General features: G+C 50.2%; 1 protein-coding gene across 6 annotated transcripts in view; it reads right to left on the minus strand.

The window, feature by feature from the left end:
• The window catches only part of NDUFV3 (NADH:ubiquinone oxidoreductase subunit V3), a 71,473-nt gene that overhangs the window by 38,158 nt on the left and 12,434 nt on the right, over positions 1-20,881 (minus strand). For 2 of the 6 annotated variants that reach the window (XM_073564702.1, XM_073564703.1), the window contains exon 2: positions 19,557-19,611. In XM_073564702.1, the coding sequence (XP_073420803.1) occupies positions 19,557-19,611 (55 nt within the window). Of the gene's footprint in view, positions 1-19,556; positions 19,710-20,881 lie in introns of all 6 variants that reach the window. The other 4 variants (XM_073564698.1, XM_073564699.1, XM_073564700.1 and 1 more) reach the window with 2 other exon arrangements.

Raw genomic sequence — 20,881 nt, forward strand, 5'->3', positions numbered from 1 at the left:
CGTTTGCTGTTTCTTCAGGCCCCCTCTCCTGTGTGTCTGTCTGCGCGCTGCTTCTTCTCCTTGTACCTGTTTGCTGCGCTCTGCCTGCGCAGTCTCTGTCGGTGCCCTCTGTGTCCTGGGTTTCCTTGTCCCCGCTTCTGTTGTGCCTCCCTGTCCATTCTCTCCCTCCACCTGGTCCCCCTCTGCACCGTCCTGTGCTCTGTCCCTCTCCTCCTTACTCCTCATTGTGCTCTTTCTCTATTGCAGCCTCCAGTCCTTGTGTTCCCTGGCTCTCCTGACCGGTACCTTGCCTGCTCCCAGCGTGTTTCGGTGTCCAAACTCTACTGATACTGCTGTGCCTCCTTTACACATCTATTTTTGCCTAGTCGCCCCTTTGGTTCCGGCTGTCGCGGTTCTATCCCCTGGATGTGTGTCCCTAATGCTCCCTGTATAGGGGGTGGTCTTCACCTGGGTACTCGCCCCTGGGGGCTCTGGAACCGTGACCCAGAGGGTCCACTTCCGGCTACCTTTTTCTGTCCTCTTTCTCACTAGCTACAGCCGTAACAGCATAATCAAGCCATGGACCCCGCTGGAGCATCGGCCGCTCAAAAGGAATTAGTTTTCCTTCGGGAGAATCAGACGCGCATGATGTCCTTTATGAAAACTATGGACTCGCGTCTGTCCACCCTTCAGTCCTCTGATCCTGGTAACGCTGCCCAGTTGGCTGGCTTGCAGCAGGAATTGGCTCAGCAACGAGACACCCAATCGCATATCCTCAGTTATATGGCTTCTGTAGACGGTCGCTTGCTCGCTCTGCAATCGACCGCGTCTGCTCCTCTGGCTGCGGCTTCCCATCCTCCTCCGCGGTTAGCCAAGCCTCCCCGGTATAGCGGGGACGCCAAATTATGCCGGGGTTTTATTAACCAGTACCATCTCCATTTTGAATTGCTCCCCCAACAGTACCCCACAGACCGAGCCAAAGTGGCCTTCATCATTTCTCACCTGGAGGGGGACGCTTTGGCTTGGGTCAATCCTCTCTGGGAGCGTGATGACCCAGTAGTCACTCAGCTTTCCGTTTTTCTTGACACCTTCCGTCGGGTTTTTTACGAACCGGGCCGTTTAGCCTCTACCACAGAGGCTTTGTTCAACCTGTGCCAAGGTTCTCAAACTGTGGGTCAGTATGCTATCCAATTTAGGACCCTCTCCTCCGACTTAGGTTCGAAGCCTTGGTGGGTGCCTTTTGGCGGGGCCTTTCGAGTCGCATAAAGGATGAGCTTGTTGATCGCGATACCCCAACTGTCCTAGAGGATCTGATCTCCTTAGCCACTCGGATTGATCTCCGGTTTCAGGAGCGGGCTAGGGAGAGAAGGGCCTCCCGTTCATTTTCTTCTGTCCACAGACCTCCCAGTCCTCGAGCTAGAAGTCTTCCTTCACCTCCGGCACCCAAACCTATGCAGATGGACCGCCTGAAACTCTCTGACCAGCGTCGAAAGGAGAGGAGCCTTCACGGTCAGTGTTTCTACTGCGGTAGCGGTGCCCACCTCATCCGAACCTGTCCGGAACGTCCGGAAAACTTCTCCGCCTAGGCCAGGAAAGAGAGGCCTCCCTAGGTGTATGTGATACCTCTCTCCCTCTCACTTTGTCTGTCCTCTTGCATGTCGGGGGTAAGCGGTCTTTCCTAGTGGCCTATGTGGATTCGGATGCCGCCGGAAATTTTATTCGGTTAGAGGAGGTGAATAAACTTTCTGTCCCTGTGAGGCCCTTGCAAAAACCTCAGGTTCTCGCCTCCGTAGATGGTCGACCCCTGTTGGAGACAGTCACCCTAGTTACCCATGAGATGGAGTTACAGGTAGGGGTTCTGCACAAGGAGAAAATTACGTTTTACGTGTTAGCAGGTATTTCTCATCCCATCCTGCTGGGTCTTCCTTGGTTGCGGCTCCATGAGCCCACTTTAGACTGGCATAGTGGAAACGTCCTGCGCTGGGGGGGGAGTCGTGTCGGACTCGGTGCCTGCTGTCGGTGCGCTCCATAGGGAACCACCGTCCTCCCCTTGTACCCCATGGATTGCCGTTGGTGTACCATGATTTTTTGGATGTTTTTGACAAAAAGGAAGCAGAGACTCTTCCTCCGCACCGTCCCTACGAGTGCCCCATTGAGCTCGTTCCTGGTTCAACCCCGCCTCGGGGAAGAACTTATCCTCTCTCCTCGGCAGAGTCACAAGCGATGTCTGAATACATCCGAGAAAATTTAGCCAGAGGCTTCATTCGAAAGTCCTCGTCCCCTGCGGGAGCAGGCTTCTTTTTCGTAAAGAAGAAAGATGGGTCCCTGCGTCCGTGCATCGATTATCGTGGCTTAAATCAGATTACGGTGAAGAATAAATATCCACTGCCACTCATCTCTGATCTTTTTGATCGCCTGAAGGGGGCTCGTGTGTTTTCTAAACTTGATTTACGAGGGGCCTACAATTTGGTTCACATACGCTCCGGGGACGAATGGAAGACCGCGTTTAACACGCGAGATGGACACTATGAGTATTTGGTGATGCCCTTTGGGCTCTGCAACGCACCTGCAGTATTTCAAGAACTCGTTAATGATGTCTTTCGAGACCTCCTCTACTCCTGTGTCGTGGTCTACCTAGACGACATCTTGGTCTTTTCCCCCAATTTGATTTCACATCGTCAAGACGTTCGCCAAGTCCTCCAACGTCTCAGAGAGAACCACCTGTTTGCCAAGTTGGAGAAGTGCCTCTTCGAGCAGACTTCATTGCCTTTTCTTGGCTACATTGTCTCGAAATTGGGATTAGAGATGGATCCAGAAAAAGTCTCGGCAGTTCTCAATTGGCCTCGCCCTCTCGGAGTTAAGGTCATTCAACGCTTTTTGGGTTTTGCCAATTATTACAGGCAATTTATCCCTCATTTTTCTTCCTTGACTAAACCCATCTCCACTCTTGTCCGCAAAGGAGCAGATCCCAACCATTGGCCTCCGGATGCAGAGACTGCCTTTGAGGTCTTGAAGCAGGAATTCGCCAAGTCTCCTGTACTTCATCGCCCGGACGCCAGTAGGCCATTCATACTCAAAGTCGACACATCAGCGGTGGGAGCAGGCGCAGTTCTGCTGCAAAAGTCTTCCTCGGGTCGCACTCTCACCTGCAAATTTTTTTCCAAAGCTTTTTCGGCCCCTGAACGCAATTATGCCGTGGGAGATAGAGAGCTCTTGGCCAAAAAAAATGGCTCTCGAAGAATTGCGTCATCTTTTCGAGGGTGCTCTCCATCCGTTCATCATTTTTACGAATCACAAGAATTTGGCCTACCTTCGGTCCGCCCAAAGGCTCAACCCACGGCAGGCCAGATGGTCACTCTTTTTTGAAAGATTTGACTTCGAACTCCACTTCCGATCTGGGGAGAAGAACATCAAGGCGGATGCTCTTTCACGGTCATTCCTGTCTGTCGACAAGGAGGGTCCCACTCATCTCATCGATCCTGCCAAAATTCTTACCGTGATTCCAGTAAGCCTGATCTCCCCACCTTCTGGTAGGACCTTCGTTCGGAGTGGAGATAGATCAAAGGTTCTCCGCTGGAGCCACTCCTCAAGATTTTCTGGACATGCTGGAATTAGAAAGACTCTCTCGCTTGCCTCTTGCCATTACTGGTGGCCTTCGCTTCGCAGAGACGTCCAAGATTTCATCGCCTCTTGTCCTTCTTGCGCCCGGAACAAGGTTCCTCGACGTCCTCCTTCGGGACTCCTGCATCCGCTACCTGTTCCTGCCAACCCATGGACTCATATTGCCATGGACTTGGTCACTGACTTGCCTCCATCTTCCAGATGTACCGTGATCCTAGTGGTCGTGGATCGGTTCTCCAAGATGGCCTACTTCATTGCACTGCCAGGGTTGCCTACCGCTCTCGAGTTGGCGAAGATCTTCCTGCTTCATGTTTTTCGCCTCCATGGGTTCCCTCAGCATATTGTCTCGGATTGTGGAGTGCAATTTACCTCCCGCTTTTGGCGAGCTCTATGCGGATTGCTGAAGATAACCTTGGATTTCTCCTCAGCATATCACCCCCAGTCGAATGGCCAAGTCGAGCGAGTCAAACAAGCGCTCACATCTTATCTTCGGAATTTTTCCAATGCTCACCAAGATAACTGGGTCTCTCTTCTCCCTTGGGCGGAGTTCACCTACAACAACCATCCCAGTGAAGTCTCTACCAAGTCTCCTTTTTTTGTGGTTTTTGGTCAACACCCCGGCATTCTGCTTCCTGTTCCCCCTACCTCATGTGTACCGGAAGCGGATTCCTTGTCTGTGGACTTCTCTCAGATCTGGAGGGAGACCAAATTAGCTCTTGATAATGCTAGTCTTAGAATGAAGCGGTATGCTGACAAGAGAAGGCTGGACACTCCCCCGTATCGTCCTGGGGATAAGGTTTGGCTAGCTTCCCGGCATATCAGGTTAAAGATCCCCTCCTACAAATTAGACCCACGTTACATTGGTCCCTTTGAGATTTTAAGCCGCATTAACGACGTGGCCTACAAGTTGAGATTACCCGCCTCACTAAAGTTCCCCAACACTTTCCATGATTCTCTCCTTAAACCAGCAGTGTTTAACCACTTCCAGTCTGCGCCCTCCCAAATCTCCCAACCATGTAGCTCTAATGACACCTTTGAGATACGGGATATTCTGGCTATGAAAACTGTTAAAGGAAAGAATCTGTCACTCATGGGTAGTGTGACACGCTGGCTCCGCCCTCAACATGGCGGCGCCCATCACTACATATACCTGGCATCGGGACAGGTAAGACGCCTGATTATCGTATGCGGTGACCCTGCCCCGTGCGGCGTTCGCTGTTTCTTCAAGCCCCCTCTCCTGTGTGTCTGTCTGCGCGCTGCTTCTTCTCCTTGTACCTGTTTGCTGCGCTCTGCCTGCGTAGTCTCTGTCAGTGCCCTCTGTGTCGTGGGTTTCCTTGTCCCCGCTACTGTTGTGCCTTCCTGTCCATTCTCTCCTTCCACCTGGTCCCCCTCTGCACCGTCCTGTGCTCCGTCCCTCTCCTCCTTCCTCCTCCAGTTCTTGTGTTCCCTGGCTCTCCTGACCGGTACCTTGCCTTCTCCCAGCGTGTCTCCGTGTCCGAACTCTACGGATACTGCTGTGCCTCCTTTACACATCTATTTTTGCCTAGTCGCCCCTTTGGTTCCGGCTGTCGCGGTTCTATCCCCTGGAGGTTTGTCCCTAACGCTCCCTGTATAGGGGGTGGTCTTCACCTGGGTACTCGCCCCCGGGGGCTCTGGAACCATGACCCAGAGGGTCCACTTCCGGCTACCTTTTTCTGTCCTGTTTCTCACTAGCTACAGCCGTAACAGGAATATTCTTAGACGACAACCAAACCATATTACCCACTTTAAACCGGGGACCAATGGTCCTATGCCGGTTGGAAAATCGCTGGGCCTTTTCCTGAGAGTGACAACTTATCCACCACTTGGTCCCATATCTGCTGCATTCTCTTAACCACAGTGTCCACACCTGGGCAGGACGAAGATTCCACTTGCCCTGAAGAGAATCGAGGATGAAACCCAAACTTACAGAAAAAGGGTGACATCAAAGTGGCAGATCTAGCTCTATTGTTCAGTGCGAATTCGGCCAAGGGCAAAAATGAGACCCAATCATCCTGATCAGCAGATATAAAACATCTCAAATAAGACTCCAAGGTCTGGTTTGTTCTCTCAGTCTGTCCATTGGTCTGGGGATGAAACGCGGAGGAGAAGGATAACTGAATTCCCAGATTGGAACAAAAGGCTTTCCAGAATCTGGAAACAAACTGGACTCCTCTGTTGGAAACAATGTTCTCAGGAATCCCATGTAACCGAACCACAAGGGCACCAACTTAGCGGAAGATGGCAACTTTGGGAGTGGTACAAGATGGACCATCTTCGAAAATCTATCACAAATCACCCAGATAACAGTCATTCTCTGAGAGACAAGAAGATCAGAAATAAAATCCATTGAGATATGGGTCCATGGCCTCTTGGGCACCGGCAAGGGCATCAGCAACCCACTAGAACGAGAACAGGGTTTAGACCGAGAACAAGTCCCACAGGACTGTACAAAATTCCTGACGTCACGAGATAAGGCAGGCCACCAAAAGGACCGACTCACTAAATCTCTGGTACCAAAAATACCCGGATGACCAGCCAATGCGGAGCAATGAATTTCAGACATCACTCTCTTTCTCCACTGGTCAGGAACATACAATTTTCCCATAGGGCAACGCTCAGGTTTATCCTCCTGAAATTCCTCGAGGGCGCGTCCCAAATCGGGCGAAATGGCAGAAAGAACTACCCCCTCGCCTAGGATGGTAGTAGGCTCGGTCACACTAAGAGAATCGGCAAAGAAACTCCTAGAAAGGGCATCTGCCTTAACATTCTTAGTGCCCGGAAGAAAAGAGACCACAAAATTAAAATGTGTGAAAAACAAGGCCCATCTAGCCTGTCTAGGATTCAAGCGTTTGGCCGACTCCAGATAAATCAAATTCTTGTGATCGGTGAGGACCACAACTTGATGTCTAGCTGCCTCCAACCAATGTCTCCACTCCTCAAATGCCCACTTCATGGCGAACAATTCCCGATTCCCCACATCATAGTTGCGTTCAGATGGGGAGAACTTTCGAGAAAAGAAGGCACAGGGATTCATCTTAGAAGTCACAGGGTCTTTTTGGGACAAAACAGTTCCTGCACCAATCTCAGAAGCATCTACCTCCACCTGAAATGGAAGTGAGATATCAGGTTGCCGTAAAACTGGAGCTGAAGTAAATCTCTGCTTAAGCTCCTGAAATGCTGAGACAGCCTCAGGAGACCAATTCAGCACATCAGCGCCCTTCTTGGTCAGATCAGTCAGTGGTTTGACAATACCAGAAAAATTACCTATAAATTTACGATAGAAATTAGCAAAACCCAAAAACTTCTGGAGGGCCTTCAAAGAAGTAGGCTGAACCCAATCATAAATGGCCTGTACCTTGGCCGGGTCCATTTCAATAGTCGATGGAGATAAGATAAATCCAAAAAATGAAATTCTCTGTACACCAAAGAGGCATTTCGATCCCTTAACAAACAGGGAATTCTCTCTCAATATCCGGAACACAGTCCGGACATGTTCCACATGGGAATCCCAATCACTAGAAAAGATCAAAATATCATCCAGATAGATGATCAAAAACTTATCCACAAAGTCACGGAAAATATCATTCATAAAGGACTGGAAGACAGAAGGGGCATTAGTGAGCCCAAAAGGCATCACCAGGTACTCAAAATGTCCCTCCGGAGTATTAAACGCTGTCTTCTATTCATCCCCGTGCTTGATGCGAATAAGATTATACGCCCCCCTGAGGTCAAGCTTAGTAAACCAGCAGGCACTCTTAACTCTGGAGAATAAATCAGACATCAGAGGTAACGGGTACTGATATTTAACCGTCATGTTGTTAAGGGAACGATAATCAATACACGGTCTTAATGACCCATCTTTCTTGGCCACAAAAAAAACCCAGCACCTAAAGGCGACGAGGATGGTCTAATATGACCCTTCTCCAATGACTCCTTAATATAGGATCGCATAGCATCATGTTCGGGTACTGATAAGTTGAAAAGCCGACCCTTGGGAAATTTACACCCAGGCATCAACTCAATTGCACAGTCATAACTCCTATGAGGAGGCAAAGACGCAGACTTACTCTCTCTAAATACATCAGAAAAATCGGCCAGATAATCAGGAATATCATGAGACTGAGGGGAGGTGGAGAAAACAGGAGCGTCCCTAAGAACACACTGACAACCCCAACTCACCACAGACCCAGATTTCCAATCCAAAACTGGGTTATGAGTTTGCAACCAAGGAAAACCTAGAACAATAGTATCATGCAAATTATGCAGCACCAAAAATTTACAATTTTCTTGGTGGTCTGGGGCAACTCGCATTGTCACCTGGGTCCAAAACTGAGGTTTATTCTCCGCCAAAGGAGTAGCATCAATACCCCTCAAAGGAATAGGCGTCCGCAGAGGCGTCATGGAAAAACCACAATGTTTAGCAAAGTCCAAATCCATCAGATTCAATGCTGCTCCTGAATCCACAAAAGCCTTCGTGGAAAATGTGGATGAGGAGCAGATCAGAGTAACTGCCAAAAGAAACTTAGGTTGTATACTGCCCACAGCAAATGTGTGTGCAAAACGTTTCTCTCGTTTTGGGCAGACAGAAATAGTATGAGAGACGTCTCCACAGGAAAAAATACAGCTTATTACGCCTTCTAAACTCCTGACGTTGCGCCCTAGACAAAAACCCCATCACATTGCATAGGTTCAGACGTTTGTTCAAAAGGTGGCAGCGCCTCCCGTGTAGTTTTACGTTCACGTAAACGCCGATCAACTTGAATGGCTAATGACATAGAGCCATCCAGACCAGAGGGAACAGGAAATCCCACCATCATAACTTTTACGGTCTCTGATAAACCCTTCCGAAAGAGAGCTGCCAAGGCACCATCATTCCATGTAGTAAGGACCGCCCACTTTCTGAATTTTTGACAGTATAACTCTGCAGAATCCTGACCCTGGTTTAATGCCAACAGGGTTCTCTCAGCTTGATCAACAGCATTAGGTTCATCATACAACAACCCCAAGGCTTGAAAAAATGCATCCACATTAGTCAAAATAGGATTTTCAGGTGTCAGAGAAAAAGCCCAATCCTGGGGATCACCACGCAGCAAGGAGATGACAATTTTAACCTGCTGCACAGAGCTCCCTGATGAGTTAGGCTTCAAGGCCAGAAATAATTTACAATTATTCTTAAAATTCTGAAATTTAGACCGATCCCCAGAAAACACATCAGGAGTAGGGATCTTAGGTTCAGCAGCATGTGACTGAATGAGGTAGCTGGAAATTCCCTGCACTTCAGCAGCCAGCTGCTCCACACGATCAGACAATTGCTTAATCTCCATTAAGGAAAAAATCCTCCTACGGCCTCAGAGAAAAAAAATATATAAAAAAAAAAATTCTGACACTTTTTTTTTTAACAACTTTTTCCTGCTTTTGAGTACCCTAGAATCTGCGGTATGGCTGGTGATTCTGTTATGAATGGGTCACCGAGGAGAAAAAAGCAAAACAAGCTAAGTCACAGAAAACCAGAGAGGTTGGTAATTATGCAGATTGCAGCTCCTTGATCCTACCACACAACTAGCAGTAGCCGTGGAGCGTACCTACGATGTTCCTAGACGCTTCGTCACAGCCGGAGGACTAAATAAGCCTGAAGCATGAAAAGGGGAAAACTAGCTGCCCCAGAGCAGACACCAAAGGAATAGATAGCCCCCACTCATGTATTGACGGTGAAACAAGATGAAAGCACAAACACAGGCAGGAAAATAGGCTGAGCAAACGATGGGGTCCAAACTAACTAGAAAGGAAAGGAAAGGAAAGACACTGTCTGCAATCTGCCAAAAACCCTACAAAAATAATGTCCAACACTTCTGATAGCAAAATTAACCCTGAAGTCACTAGACTTCTCCCACTATATCAGCACTCTGAAATATTCTGAGACAGAGCAAAAAGAGACCAAACTAGTAAGGGACAAAAAGCAAATTGGCAAAATACCGATAAATAAGAGTGGAAATTCAGCACAGCCCCCAGCCGGGGCTGGCTGACCACACAAAAAACTGAACAGACCAACAAAATCATCTGTGAACATTAGCAGAAAAACTTAGCTTTAGATGACTGGAACAGAGATGAAAACCAAGAGCTGACAAGCCAGAAGGAATCACCAGCAAATGAATAGGGCGTCGGCTGTCTTAAATCCAATCTGAGACTCTTGAGGTCCAATCGTCATCCTCATTCTCAGGTGGCAGATCTCCACCGATCAAATCAGCCTCACTAGCTCCTGTTACCACCAGAGGGAGTCTGGAAGGAGAACTCACAACTGGTGAACCAGAGGATGAACTCACAACAGGGTTCTGCTATTAGGGGGCTCTGTTATTAGGGGCACTGTTATTAGGGGCACTTGTTATGAATGAGTCATCGAGGAGGAAAAAACAAAAAGCAAGCTAAGCCCAGAAAACCGGAGAGGTTGGTAACTATAGGATTTCAGACCCCTGATCCTATCCACAACAACTAGCAGTAGCCGTGGAGCGTGCCAACGGTGGTCCTAGACGCTTCGTCACGGCCGGAGAACTAAATAAGCCTAAAGAAAGAAAGAGAAAATCTAAACTGCCCCAGAGCAGACCCCAAAGCAATAGACAGCCCCCAACATGTATGGTCGGTGAAACAAGATAAAAACACAGACACAGGTAGAAAGATAGGCTGAGCAAACGATGGGGCCCTCGCTAACTAGAAAGTACAGGAAAGAAAATCTGCTGTCTGCAATCACGCAAAAAACCCTGATAAAAAAAATGTCCAACATGTCTGATAGAAAATGGCCCTGAAGTCGCTAGACTTCAAATCACTATATCAGCTCTCAGGTATATTCTGAAGACAGAGCAAAGAGATCAACTGATCAGAGACAAAATGGGGATTCAGCCCAGTCGCAGCCAGGGCTGGCTGAACACAAAAACTAAGTAAACCAGACAAAAACTCACATGAACAATAACAGAGAAAACTTATCTTTAGGAAGGCAGGAACCAAACTGGAAACCAGGAGCCACAGCCAGGAAAAATCACCAGCAAGAAACTAGGGAGTCGGCTGCCTTAAATCCAATCAGAAACTCCTGATGTCCAATCGCAGTCCTCTTCCTCAGATGGCCGGTCTCTGCCATTTAGATCAGCTTCACTACCTCCCTTCACCAACAGAGGGAGTCCAGATAGAGAACTCACTACTCCTCTGTCAGCACAGCCAGCTCCACAACCATCACCAGAAGCCAGAGGCAAACCCGAAAATGAGCTTACAACAGGCATTGTTATTAGGGGCACTTCTATTAGGGGGCTCTGCTATTAGGGGGCTCTGCTATTAGGGGGCTCTGTTAATAGGGGGCTCTGTTATTAGGGGCTCATAGCAGAGCACCTAATAAGAGCCCCCTAATAACAGAGCCCCCTAATAACAGAGCCCCCTAATAGCAGAGCCCCCCAATAACAGAGCCCCCCAATAACAGAGCCACCAATAACAGAGCCACCAATAACAGAACCCCCAAAAACAGAGCCCCCAAAAACAGAGCCCCCCAAAACAGAGCCCCCAAAAACAGAGCCCCCAAAAACAGAGCCCCCCAAAAAAACAGAGCCCCCAATAGCTGAGCCCCCAATACCAGAGCGCCTAATAACAGAGCCCCTGCTATTAGGGGCTCTGTTACTAGGGGCTGTTATTGGGGGCTCTGCTATTGGGGGCTGTTATTGGGGGATCTGCTATTGGGGGCTCTGCTATTAGGGGGCTCTGTTATTGGGGCTCTGTTATTAGGGGCTCTGTTATTGGGGGGCTCTGCTATTGGGGGGCTCTGCTATTGGGGGGCTCTGCTATTGGGGCTCTGTTATTAGGAGCTCTGCTATTAGGGGCTCTGTCATCAGGGGCTCTGCTATTAGGGGCTCTGTTATTAGGGGCTCTGTTATGAATGAGTCACCGTAGGAGGCAAAAACAGAAATACTAGCTAAGTCCGGAAAACCAGAGAAGTTGGCAGCTATCGGATTGCAGACCACTGAACCTATCAACAACAACTAGCAGTAGCCGTGGGGGGTTCCTACGGTGCCCTAGACCCCTCGTTCACAACCGGAGAACTACATAGCCTAAAGACAGAAAGGGAAATCTAAACTGCTCCAAAGCAATAGGCAGCCCCCAACATATAATGACGGTGAAGCAAGATGAAAAAACACTAACACAGACAGAAAGATAGGCTGAGCAAATGATGGGGCCCAAGCTAACTAGATAGGACAGGATAGAAAAGCTGCTGTCTGTAATCCCTATCAAAACAAGAGCCAACAGCTGATAGGGAAAAAAGCCCTGAAGACGCCAGGCTTCAAAAAGACTACATCAGAACTCAGGTATTTTCTGAAGACAGAGCAAAAAGGAATTCAGCTCACCCCAGCAGGGAATGGCAGAAATCAAGGAAAACAATGCAAAACAAAACCAAAACACAAATGCAAAAAGTAGAACAGAAAACTTAGCTTTGGAGGAGCAGGAATCAGACTGGTCTCCTAGAATCCCTCAGAGAGATCACCAGCAAGGCAGAAGGGAGTCGGCTGCCTTATATCCAGTCAGTAATTCCCGTCACCCAGTCATCATCATCCTGCCCAGGTGTTTGGTAATCAGCCTCACTACCTTCCTTCACCAGAAGAGGGAGTTCATCAGACCTCAATGGTGAAGGGGAAAATGAACTCACAACAGGGCTCTGTTATTAGGGGCTCTGCTATTAGGGGGCCCTGTTATTAGGGGCTCTGTTATTAGGGGGCTCTGCTATTAGGGGGCTCTGCTATTAGGGGCTCTGTTATTAAGGGCTCTGCAATTAGGGGCTCTGCAATTAGGGGCTCTGCTATTAGCGGGCTCTGCTATTAGCGGGCTCTGCTATTAGGGGGCTCTGCTATTAGGGGGCTCTGTTATTAGGGGCTCTGCTATTAGGGGGCTCTGTTATTAGGGGCTCTGCTATTAGGGGGCCCTGTTATTAGGGGGCTCGGTTATTAGGGGCTCTGCTATTAGGGGGCTCTGTTATTAGGGGCTCTGCTATTAGTGGGCTGCTATTAGGGGCTCTGTTATTAGGGGGCCCTGTTATTAGGGGGCTCTGCTATTGAGGGCTCTGTTATTAGGGGGCTCTGTTATTATGGGGCTCTGCTACTAGGGGGCTCTGCTACTAGGGGGCTCTGTAATTAGGGGGCTCTGTTATTGAGGGCTATGTTATTAGGGGGCTCTGTTATTAGGGGGCTATGTTATTGAGGGCTATGTTATTAGGGGGCTCTGCTATTAGGGGGCTCTGCTATTAGGGGGCTCTCTTATTGAGGGCTATGTTATTAGGGGGCTCTGTTATTAGGGGCTATGTTATTAGGGGGCTCTGCTATTAGGGGGCTCTGTTATTAGGGGCTCTGCTATTAGGGGGCTCTGCTATTAGGGGGCTCTGTTACTAGGGGGCTCTGTTACTAGGGGGCTCTGCTATTAGGGGCTCTGCTATTAGGGGGCTCTGTTATTAGGGGGCTCTGTTATTAGGGGGCTCTGCTATTAGGGGGCTCTGCTATTAGGGGCTCTGTTATTGAGGGCTATGTTATTAGGGGGCTCTGCTATTAGGGGGCTCTGTTATTAGGGGGCTCTGCTATTAGGGGGCTCTGCTATTAGGGGGCTCTGCTATTAGGGGGCTCTTTTATTAGGGGTTGTGCTATTAGGGGGCCCTGTTATTAGGGGGCTCTTATTAGGGGCTCTGCTATTAGGGGGATCTGTTATTAGGGGGCTCTGTTATTAGGGGGCTCTGTTATTAGGGGGCTCTGTTATTAGGGGGCTCTGCTATTAGGGGGCTTTGTTATTAGGGGGCTCTGTTATTAGGGGCTCTGCTATTAGGGACTCTGTTATTAGGGGGCTCTGTTATTAGGGGGCTCTGTTATTAGGGGCTCTGCTATTAGGGGGCTTTGTTATTAGGGGGCTCTGTTATTAGGGGCTCTGCTATTAGGGACTCTGTTATTAGGGGGCTCTGTTATTAGGGGGCTCTGTTATTAGGGGGCTCTGTTATTAGGGGGCTCTGTTATTAGGGGCTCTGCTATTAGGGGGCTCTGCTATTAGGGGCTCTGTTATTAGGGGGCTCTGTTATTAGGGGCTCTGTTATTAGGGGGTCTGCTATTAGGGGCTCTGCTATTAGGGGGCTCTGTTATTAGGGGCTCTGCTATTAGGGGATCTGCTATTAGGGGCTCTGTTATTAGGGGCTCTGCTATTAGGGGCTCTGCTATTAGGGGGCTCTGTTATTAGGGGGCTCTGTTATTAGAGGCTCTGCTATTAGGGGGCTCTATTATTAGGGGCTCTGCTATTAGGGGGCTCTGCTATTGAGGGCTATGTTATTAGGGGGCTCTGTTATTAGAGGCTATGTTATTAGGGGGCTCTGCTATTAGGGAGCTCTGCTATTAGGGGGCTCTACTATTAGGGGATCTGCTATTGGGGGCTCTGCTATTGGGGGCTCTCCTACTAGGGGGCTTTGTTATTAGGGGGCTCTGTTATTCAGGGCTATGTTATTAGGGGGCTCTGCTATTAGGGGGCTCTGTTATTAGGGGGCTCTGCTATTAGGGGGCTCTGCTATTAGGGGGTTCTGCTATTAGGGGCTCTGTTATTAGGGGGCTCTGCTATTAGGGGCTCTGTTATTGAGGGCTATGTTATTAGGGGGCTCTGCTATTAGGGGGCTCTGTTATTAGGGGGCTCTGTTATTAGGGGGCTTTGCTATTAGGGGGCTCTGCTATTAGGGGGCTCTGTTATTAGGGGGCTCTGTTATTAGGGGGCTCTGCTATTGAGGGCTCTGTTATTAGGGGGCTCTGTTATTATGGGGCTCTGCTATTAGGGGGCTCTGCTACTAGGGGGCTCTGCTACTAGGGGGCTCTGTTATTGAGGGCTATGTTATTAGGGGGCTCTGTTATTAGGGGGCTCTGTTATTAGGGGGCCCTGCTATTAGGGGGCTCTGTTATTAGGGGGCTCTGCTATTAGGGGGCTCTCTTATTGAGGGCTATGTTATTAGGGGGCTCTGTTATTAGGGGCTATGTTATTAGGGGGCTCTGCTATTAGGGGGCTCTGTTATTAGGGGCTCTGCTATTAGGGGGCTCTGCTATTAGGGGGCTCTGTTACTAGGGGGCTCTGTTACTAGGGGGCTCTGCTATTAGGGGCTCTGCTATTAGGGGGCTCTGCTATTAGGGGGCTCTGTTATTAGGGGGCTCTGCTATTAGGGGGTTCTGCTATTAGGGGGCTCTGCTATTAGGGGGCTCTGCTATTAGGGGCTCTGTTATTAGGGGGCTCTGCTATTAGGGGCTCTGTTATTGAGGGCTATGTTATTAGGGGGCTCTGTTATTAGGGGGCTCTGTTATTAGGGGGCTTTGCTATTAGGGGGCTCTGCTATTAGGGGGCTCTGTTATTAGGGGGCTCTGTTATTAGGGGGCTCTGTTATTAGGGGGCTCTGCTATTAGGGGGCTCTGCTATTAGGGGGCTCTGCTATTGAGGGCTCTGTTATTAGGGGGCTCTGTTATTAGGGGGCTCTGCTACTAGGGGGCTCTGCTACTAGGGGGCTCTGCTACTAGGGGGCTCTATAATTAGGGGGCTCTGTTATTGAGAGCTATGTTATTAGGGGGCTCTGTTATTAGGTGGCTATGTTATTGAGGGCTATGTTATTAGGGGGCTCTGCTATTAGGGGGCTCTGCTATTAGGGGGCTCTGCTATTAGGGGGCTCTCTTATTGAGGGCTATGTTATTAGGGGGCTCTGTTATTAAGGGCTATGTTATTAGGGGGCTCTGCTATTAGGGGGCTCTGTTATTAGGGGCTCTGCTATTAGGGGGCTCTGCTATTAGGGGGCTCTGTTACTAGGGGGCTCTGCTACTAGGGGGCTCTGCTATTAGGGGGCTATGTTATTGAGGGCTATGTTATTAGGGGGCTCTGCTATTAGGGGGCTCTGTTATTAGGGGGCTCTGTTATTAGGGGGCTCTGCTATTGAGGGCTATGTTATTAGGGGACTCTGTTATTAGGGGCTCTGCTATTGAGGGCTATGTTATTAGGGGGCTCTGTTATTGAGGGTTATGTTATTAGGGGGCTCTGCTATTAGGGGGCTCTGCTATTGAGGGCTATGTTATTAGGGGACACTGTTATTAGGGGGCTCTGTTATTGAGAGTTATGTTATTAGGGGGCTCTGCTATTAGGGGGCTCTGTTATTAGGGGGCTCTGTTATTAGGGGGCTCTGCTATTAGGGGGCTCTGCTATTGAGGGCTATGTTATTAGGGGACTCTGTTATTAGGGGGCTCTGTTATTGAGGGTTATGTTATTAGGGGGCTCTGCTATTAGGGGGCTCTGCTATTAGGGGGCTCTGCTATTAGGGGGCTATGTTATTAGGGGGCTCTGCTATTAGGGGGCTCTGCTATTAGGGGGCTCTGCTATTGAGGGCTATGTTATTAGGGGACTCTGTTATTAGGGGGCTCTGTTATTAGGGGGCTCTGTTATTGAGGGTTATGTTATTAGGGGGCTCTGCTATTAGGGGGCTCTGCTATTGAGGGCTATGTTATTAGGGGGCTCTGTTATTAGAGGCTATGTTATTAGGGGGCTCTGCTATTAGGGGGCTCTGCTATCAGGGGGCTCTGCTATCAGGGGGCTCTACTATTAGGGGCTCTGCTATTAGGGGCTCTGCTATTAGGGGCTCTGCTATTGGGGGCTCTCCTACTAGGGGGCTATGTTATTAGGGGGCTCTGTTATTGAGGGCTATGTTATTAGGGGGCTCTGCTATTAGGGGGCTCTGCTATTAGGGGGCTCTGCTATTAGGGGCTATGTTATTAGGGGGCTCTGCTATTAGGGGGCTCTGCTATTGAGGGCTCTTATTAGGGGGCTCTGTTATTAGGGGGCTCTGTTATTAGGGGGCTGTTATTTGGGGGCTCTGCTTTTAGGGGGCTCTGCTACTAGGGGGCTCTGTTATTGAGGGCTATGTTATTAGGGGCTCTGCTATTAGTGGGGTCTGTTATTAGGGGGCTCTGTTATTGAGGGCTATGCTATTAGGGGGCTCTGTTATTAGGGGGCTATGTTATTAGGGGGCTCTGTTATTAGGGGGCTCTGTTATTAGGGGGCTCTGTTATTGAGGGCTATGTTATTAGGGGGCTCTGCTATTAGGGGGCTCTGCTATTAGGGGGCTCTGCTATTAGGGGGCTATGTTATTAGGGGGCTCTGTTATTAGGGGGCTCTGCTATTAGGGGGCTCTGCTATTGAGGGCTATGTTATTAGGGGACTCTGTTATTAGGGGGCTCTGTTATTAGGGGGCTCTGTTATTGAGGGTTATGTTATTAGGGGGCTCTGCTATTAGGGGGCTCTGCTATTAGGGGGCTCTGCTATTAGGGGGCTCTGCTATTAGGGGGCTCTGTTATTAGAGGCTATGTTATTAGGGGGCTCTGCTATCAGGGGGCTCTACTATTAGGGGCTCTGCTATTAGGGGCTCTGCTATTAGGGGCTCTGCTATTGGGGCTCTCCTACTAGGGGGCTTTGTTATTAGGGGGCTCTGTTATTGAGGGCTATGTTATTAGGGGGTTCTGCTATTAGGGGGCTCTGCTATTAGGGGGCTCTGCTATTAGGGGGCTCTGCTACTAGGGGGCTCTGCTACTAGGGGCTCTGTAATTGAGGGCTATGTTATTAGGGGGCTCTGCTATTAGGGGGCTCTGCTATTAGGGGGCTCTGCTATTAGTGGGGTCTGTTATTAGGGGATCTGCTATTAGTGGGGTCTGTTATTAGGGGGCTCTGTTATTGAGGGCTCTGTTATTAGGGGGCTCTGTTATTAGGGGGCTCTGTTATTAGGGGGCTCTGTTATTAGGGGGCTCTGTTATTAGGGGGCTCTGTTATTAGGGGGCTCTGTTATTGAGGGCTATGTTATTAGGGGGCTCTGCTATTAGGGGGCTCTGCTATTAGGGGGCTCTGCTATTAGGGGGCTCTGCTATTAGCGGCACTGTTATTAGGGGGCTCTGCTATTAGGGGGCTCTGTTATTATATATTTTTTCTATATTTTTGTGGTTCATTCTTGTATATTTATGGGCAACATTGATGCATTTTTATTGTCTTTCTTTATTGTATTGTCTAGAACAGGACCTTCCAATCATGTGACTTGTATTAGACTCAGGATTGGTTTTTGCTCGTTTTTAACCTGTGTGTGATTTTGATATGGTAGCTTTGATAAAGATCGCATGTAGTGATCTAAACGCGTCGCTTATGTCGCTCCTGTGTGAGCTGATGCAGCCCTGGAGCTGATCTGTATATTATCTCTATTGGAAAAAATTTGGAAATCGATCCTTGTGTGGAGCTGGATATTTCTCTCCTTCCTTCGTTGAACTGACCATTGCAGGATGGTGATCCGTGCTCCCATGGAAGTCGGTGAGCTGGCTTTACGCTTTTGAATGGCTCTGTTATTGTGGGCTATGTTATTAGGGGGCTCTGTTATTGAAGGCTATGTTATTAGGGGGCTCTGTTATTAGGGGGCTATGCTATTAGGGGGCTATGCTATTAGGGGGCTATGCTATTGGGGGCCCTGCTATTAGGGGCCCTACTATTGGGGGCTCTGTTATTAGGGGGCTCTGCTATTAGGGGGCTCTGTTATTGGGGGCCCTGCTATTAGGGGCCCTGCTATTGGGGGCTCTGTTATTAGGGGGCTCTGTTATTAGGGGGCTCTGCTATTAGGGGGATCTGTTATTAGGGGGCTCTGCTATTGGGGGCTCTGCTATTGGAGGCCCTGCTATTGGGGGCTCTGTTATTAGGGGCTCTGTTATTGAAGGCTATGTTATTAGGGGGCTCTGTTATTAAGGGGCTCTGTTATTAGGGGGCTCTGTTATTAAGGGGCTCTGTTATTAGGGGCTCTGCTATTAGGGGCTCTGCTCTTAGGGGGCTCTGTTATTAGGGAGCTCTGTTATTAGGGGGCTCTGTTATTAGGGGGCTCTTCTATTGGGGGCTCTGTTATTAGGCGATCTGCTATTAGGGGCTCTGCTATTAGGGGCTCTGTTATTAGGCGCTCTGCTATTAGGGGCTCTGCTATTAGGGGGCTCTGTTTTTAGGGGGCTCTGTTTTTAGGGGGCTCTGTTTTTAGGGGGCTCTGCTATTAGGGGGCTCTGTTATTAGGGGCTCTGCTATTGGGGGCTCTGCTATTAGGGGCTCTGCTATTGGGGGCTCTGCTATTGGGGGCACTGTTATTAGGGGGCTCTGCTATTGGGGGCTCTGTTATTAGGGGCTTCTGCTATTGGGGGCTCTGCTATTGGGGGCACTGTTATTGGGGGCTCTTTTATTGGGGGCTGTTATTGGGGGCTCTTTTATTGGGGGCTGTTATTGGGGGCTCTGCTATTAGGGGCTCTGCTATTAGGGGCTCTGCTATTAGGGGCTCTGCTATTAGGCACTCTGCTATTGGGGGCTCTGCTATTGGGGGCTCTGCTATTGGGGGCTCTGCTATTGGGGGCTGTATTATTAGGGGCTCTGCTATTGGGGGCTCTGCTATTGGGGGCTCTGCTATTGGGGGCACTGCTATTAGGGGCACTGCTATTGGGGGCTCTGCTATTGGGGCTCTGCTATTAGGGGGCTCTGCTATTAGGGGCTCTGTTATTAGGGACTCTGCTATTGGGGGCTCTGCTATTAGGGGCTCAGCTATTGGGGGCTCTGCTATTAGGGGCTCTGTTATTAGGGGCTCTGCTATTGGGGGCTCTGCTATTAGGGGCTCTGTTATTAGGGGCTCTGCTATTGGGGGCTCTGCTATTGAGGGCTCTGCTATTGGGGGCTCTGTTATTGAGGGCTCTGCTATTGGAGGCTCTGCTATTGGGGGCTCTGCTATTGGGGGCTCTGTTATTGGGGGCTCTGTTATTGGGGGCTCTGCTATTGGAGGCTCTGCTATTGGGGGCAGACTTCAGAAAGTCCTGCCCTGAAGACAAGTCATGAGCAGTCACTGTAGGCCAGAGGGTACGAGGACGTCTCACCTCCACTCTCACCCCGGACAGGGGTCACACTGATCCTCGGCAGCAGCAGCAGCACCTGCTGGACAGATGGACAGACCGTCACTACCAAACCCATGATATCACTCTCATCAACAGTTCGCACCCGCCTGGGAAACAATCCTACCAAGAACAAATCTAATGAGAAACAAAATGAAATGTTTTCAGGTGATAAAAGAAAAATAACAAAAAATGCTGTTGCATAAATCTGCACACTTTTACACTTATACATACACTGGGGGAGGGGGGCAGGTTGCACACTGGGGGAGGGGGGCAGGTTACACACTGGGGGAGGGGGGCAGGTTACACACTAGGGGAGGGGGGCAGGTTACACACTGGGGGAGGGGGCAGGTTACACACTGGAGGAGGGGACAGGTTATACACTGGGGGAATGGGCAGGTTACACACTGGGGGAGGGGGCAGGTTACACACTGGGGGAATGGGCAGGTTACACAATGGGGGAGGGGGCAGGTTACACACTGGGGGAATGGGCAGGTTACACACTGGGGGAGGGGGGCAGGTTGCACACTGGGGGAGGGGGGCAGGTTACACACTGGGGGAGGGGGGCAGGTTACACACTAGGGGAGGGGGGCAGGTTACACACTGGGGGAGGGGGCAGGTTACACACTGGAGGAGGGGACAGGTTATACACTGGGGGAATGGGCAGGTTACACACTGGGGGAGGGGGGCAGGTTACACAATGGGGGAGGGGGCAGGTTACACACTGGAGGAGGGGAGCAGGCTACACACTGGAGGAGGGGAGCAGGCTACACACTGGAGGAGGGGGGCAGGCTACACACTGGAGGAGGGGGGCAGGCTACACACTGGAGGAGGGGGGCAGGCTACACACTGGAGGAGGGGGGCAGGCTACACACTGGAGGAGGGGGGCAGGCTACACACTGGAGGAGGGGGCAGGCTACACACTGGAGGAGGGGGCAGGCTACACACTGGAGGAGGGGGCAGGCTACACACTGGAGGAGGGGGCAGGCTACACACTGGAGGAGGGGGCAGGCTACACACTGGAGGAGGGGGCAGGCTACACACTGGAGGAGGGGGGCAGGCTACACACTGGGGGAGGGGGGCAGGTTACACACTGGGGGAGGGGGGCAGGTTACACGCTGCGGGAGGGGGCAGGTTACACGCTGGGGGAGGGGGCAGGTTACACGCTAGGGGAGGGGGCAGGTTACACGCTAGGGGAGGGGGCAGGTTACACGCTAGGGGAGGGGGCAGGTTACACGCTAGGGGAGGGGGCAGGTTACACGCTAGGGGAGGGGGCAGGTTACACGCTAGGGGAGGGGGCAGGTTACACG

Source organism: Dendrobates tinctorius, unplaced genomic scaffold (assembly GCF_039654945.1).
Source record: "Dendrobates tinctorius isolate UK_male_01 unplaced genomic scaffold, ASM3965494v1 ptg000475l, whole genome shotgun sequence".
Lineage (NCBI taxonomy): Eukaryota > Metazoa > Chordata > Amphibia > Anura > Dendrobatidae > Dendrobates > Dendrobates tinctorius.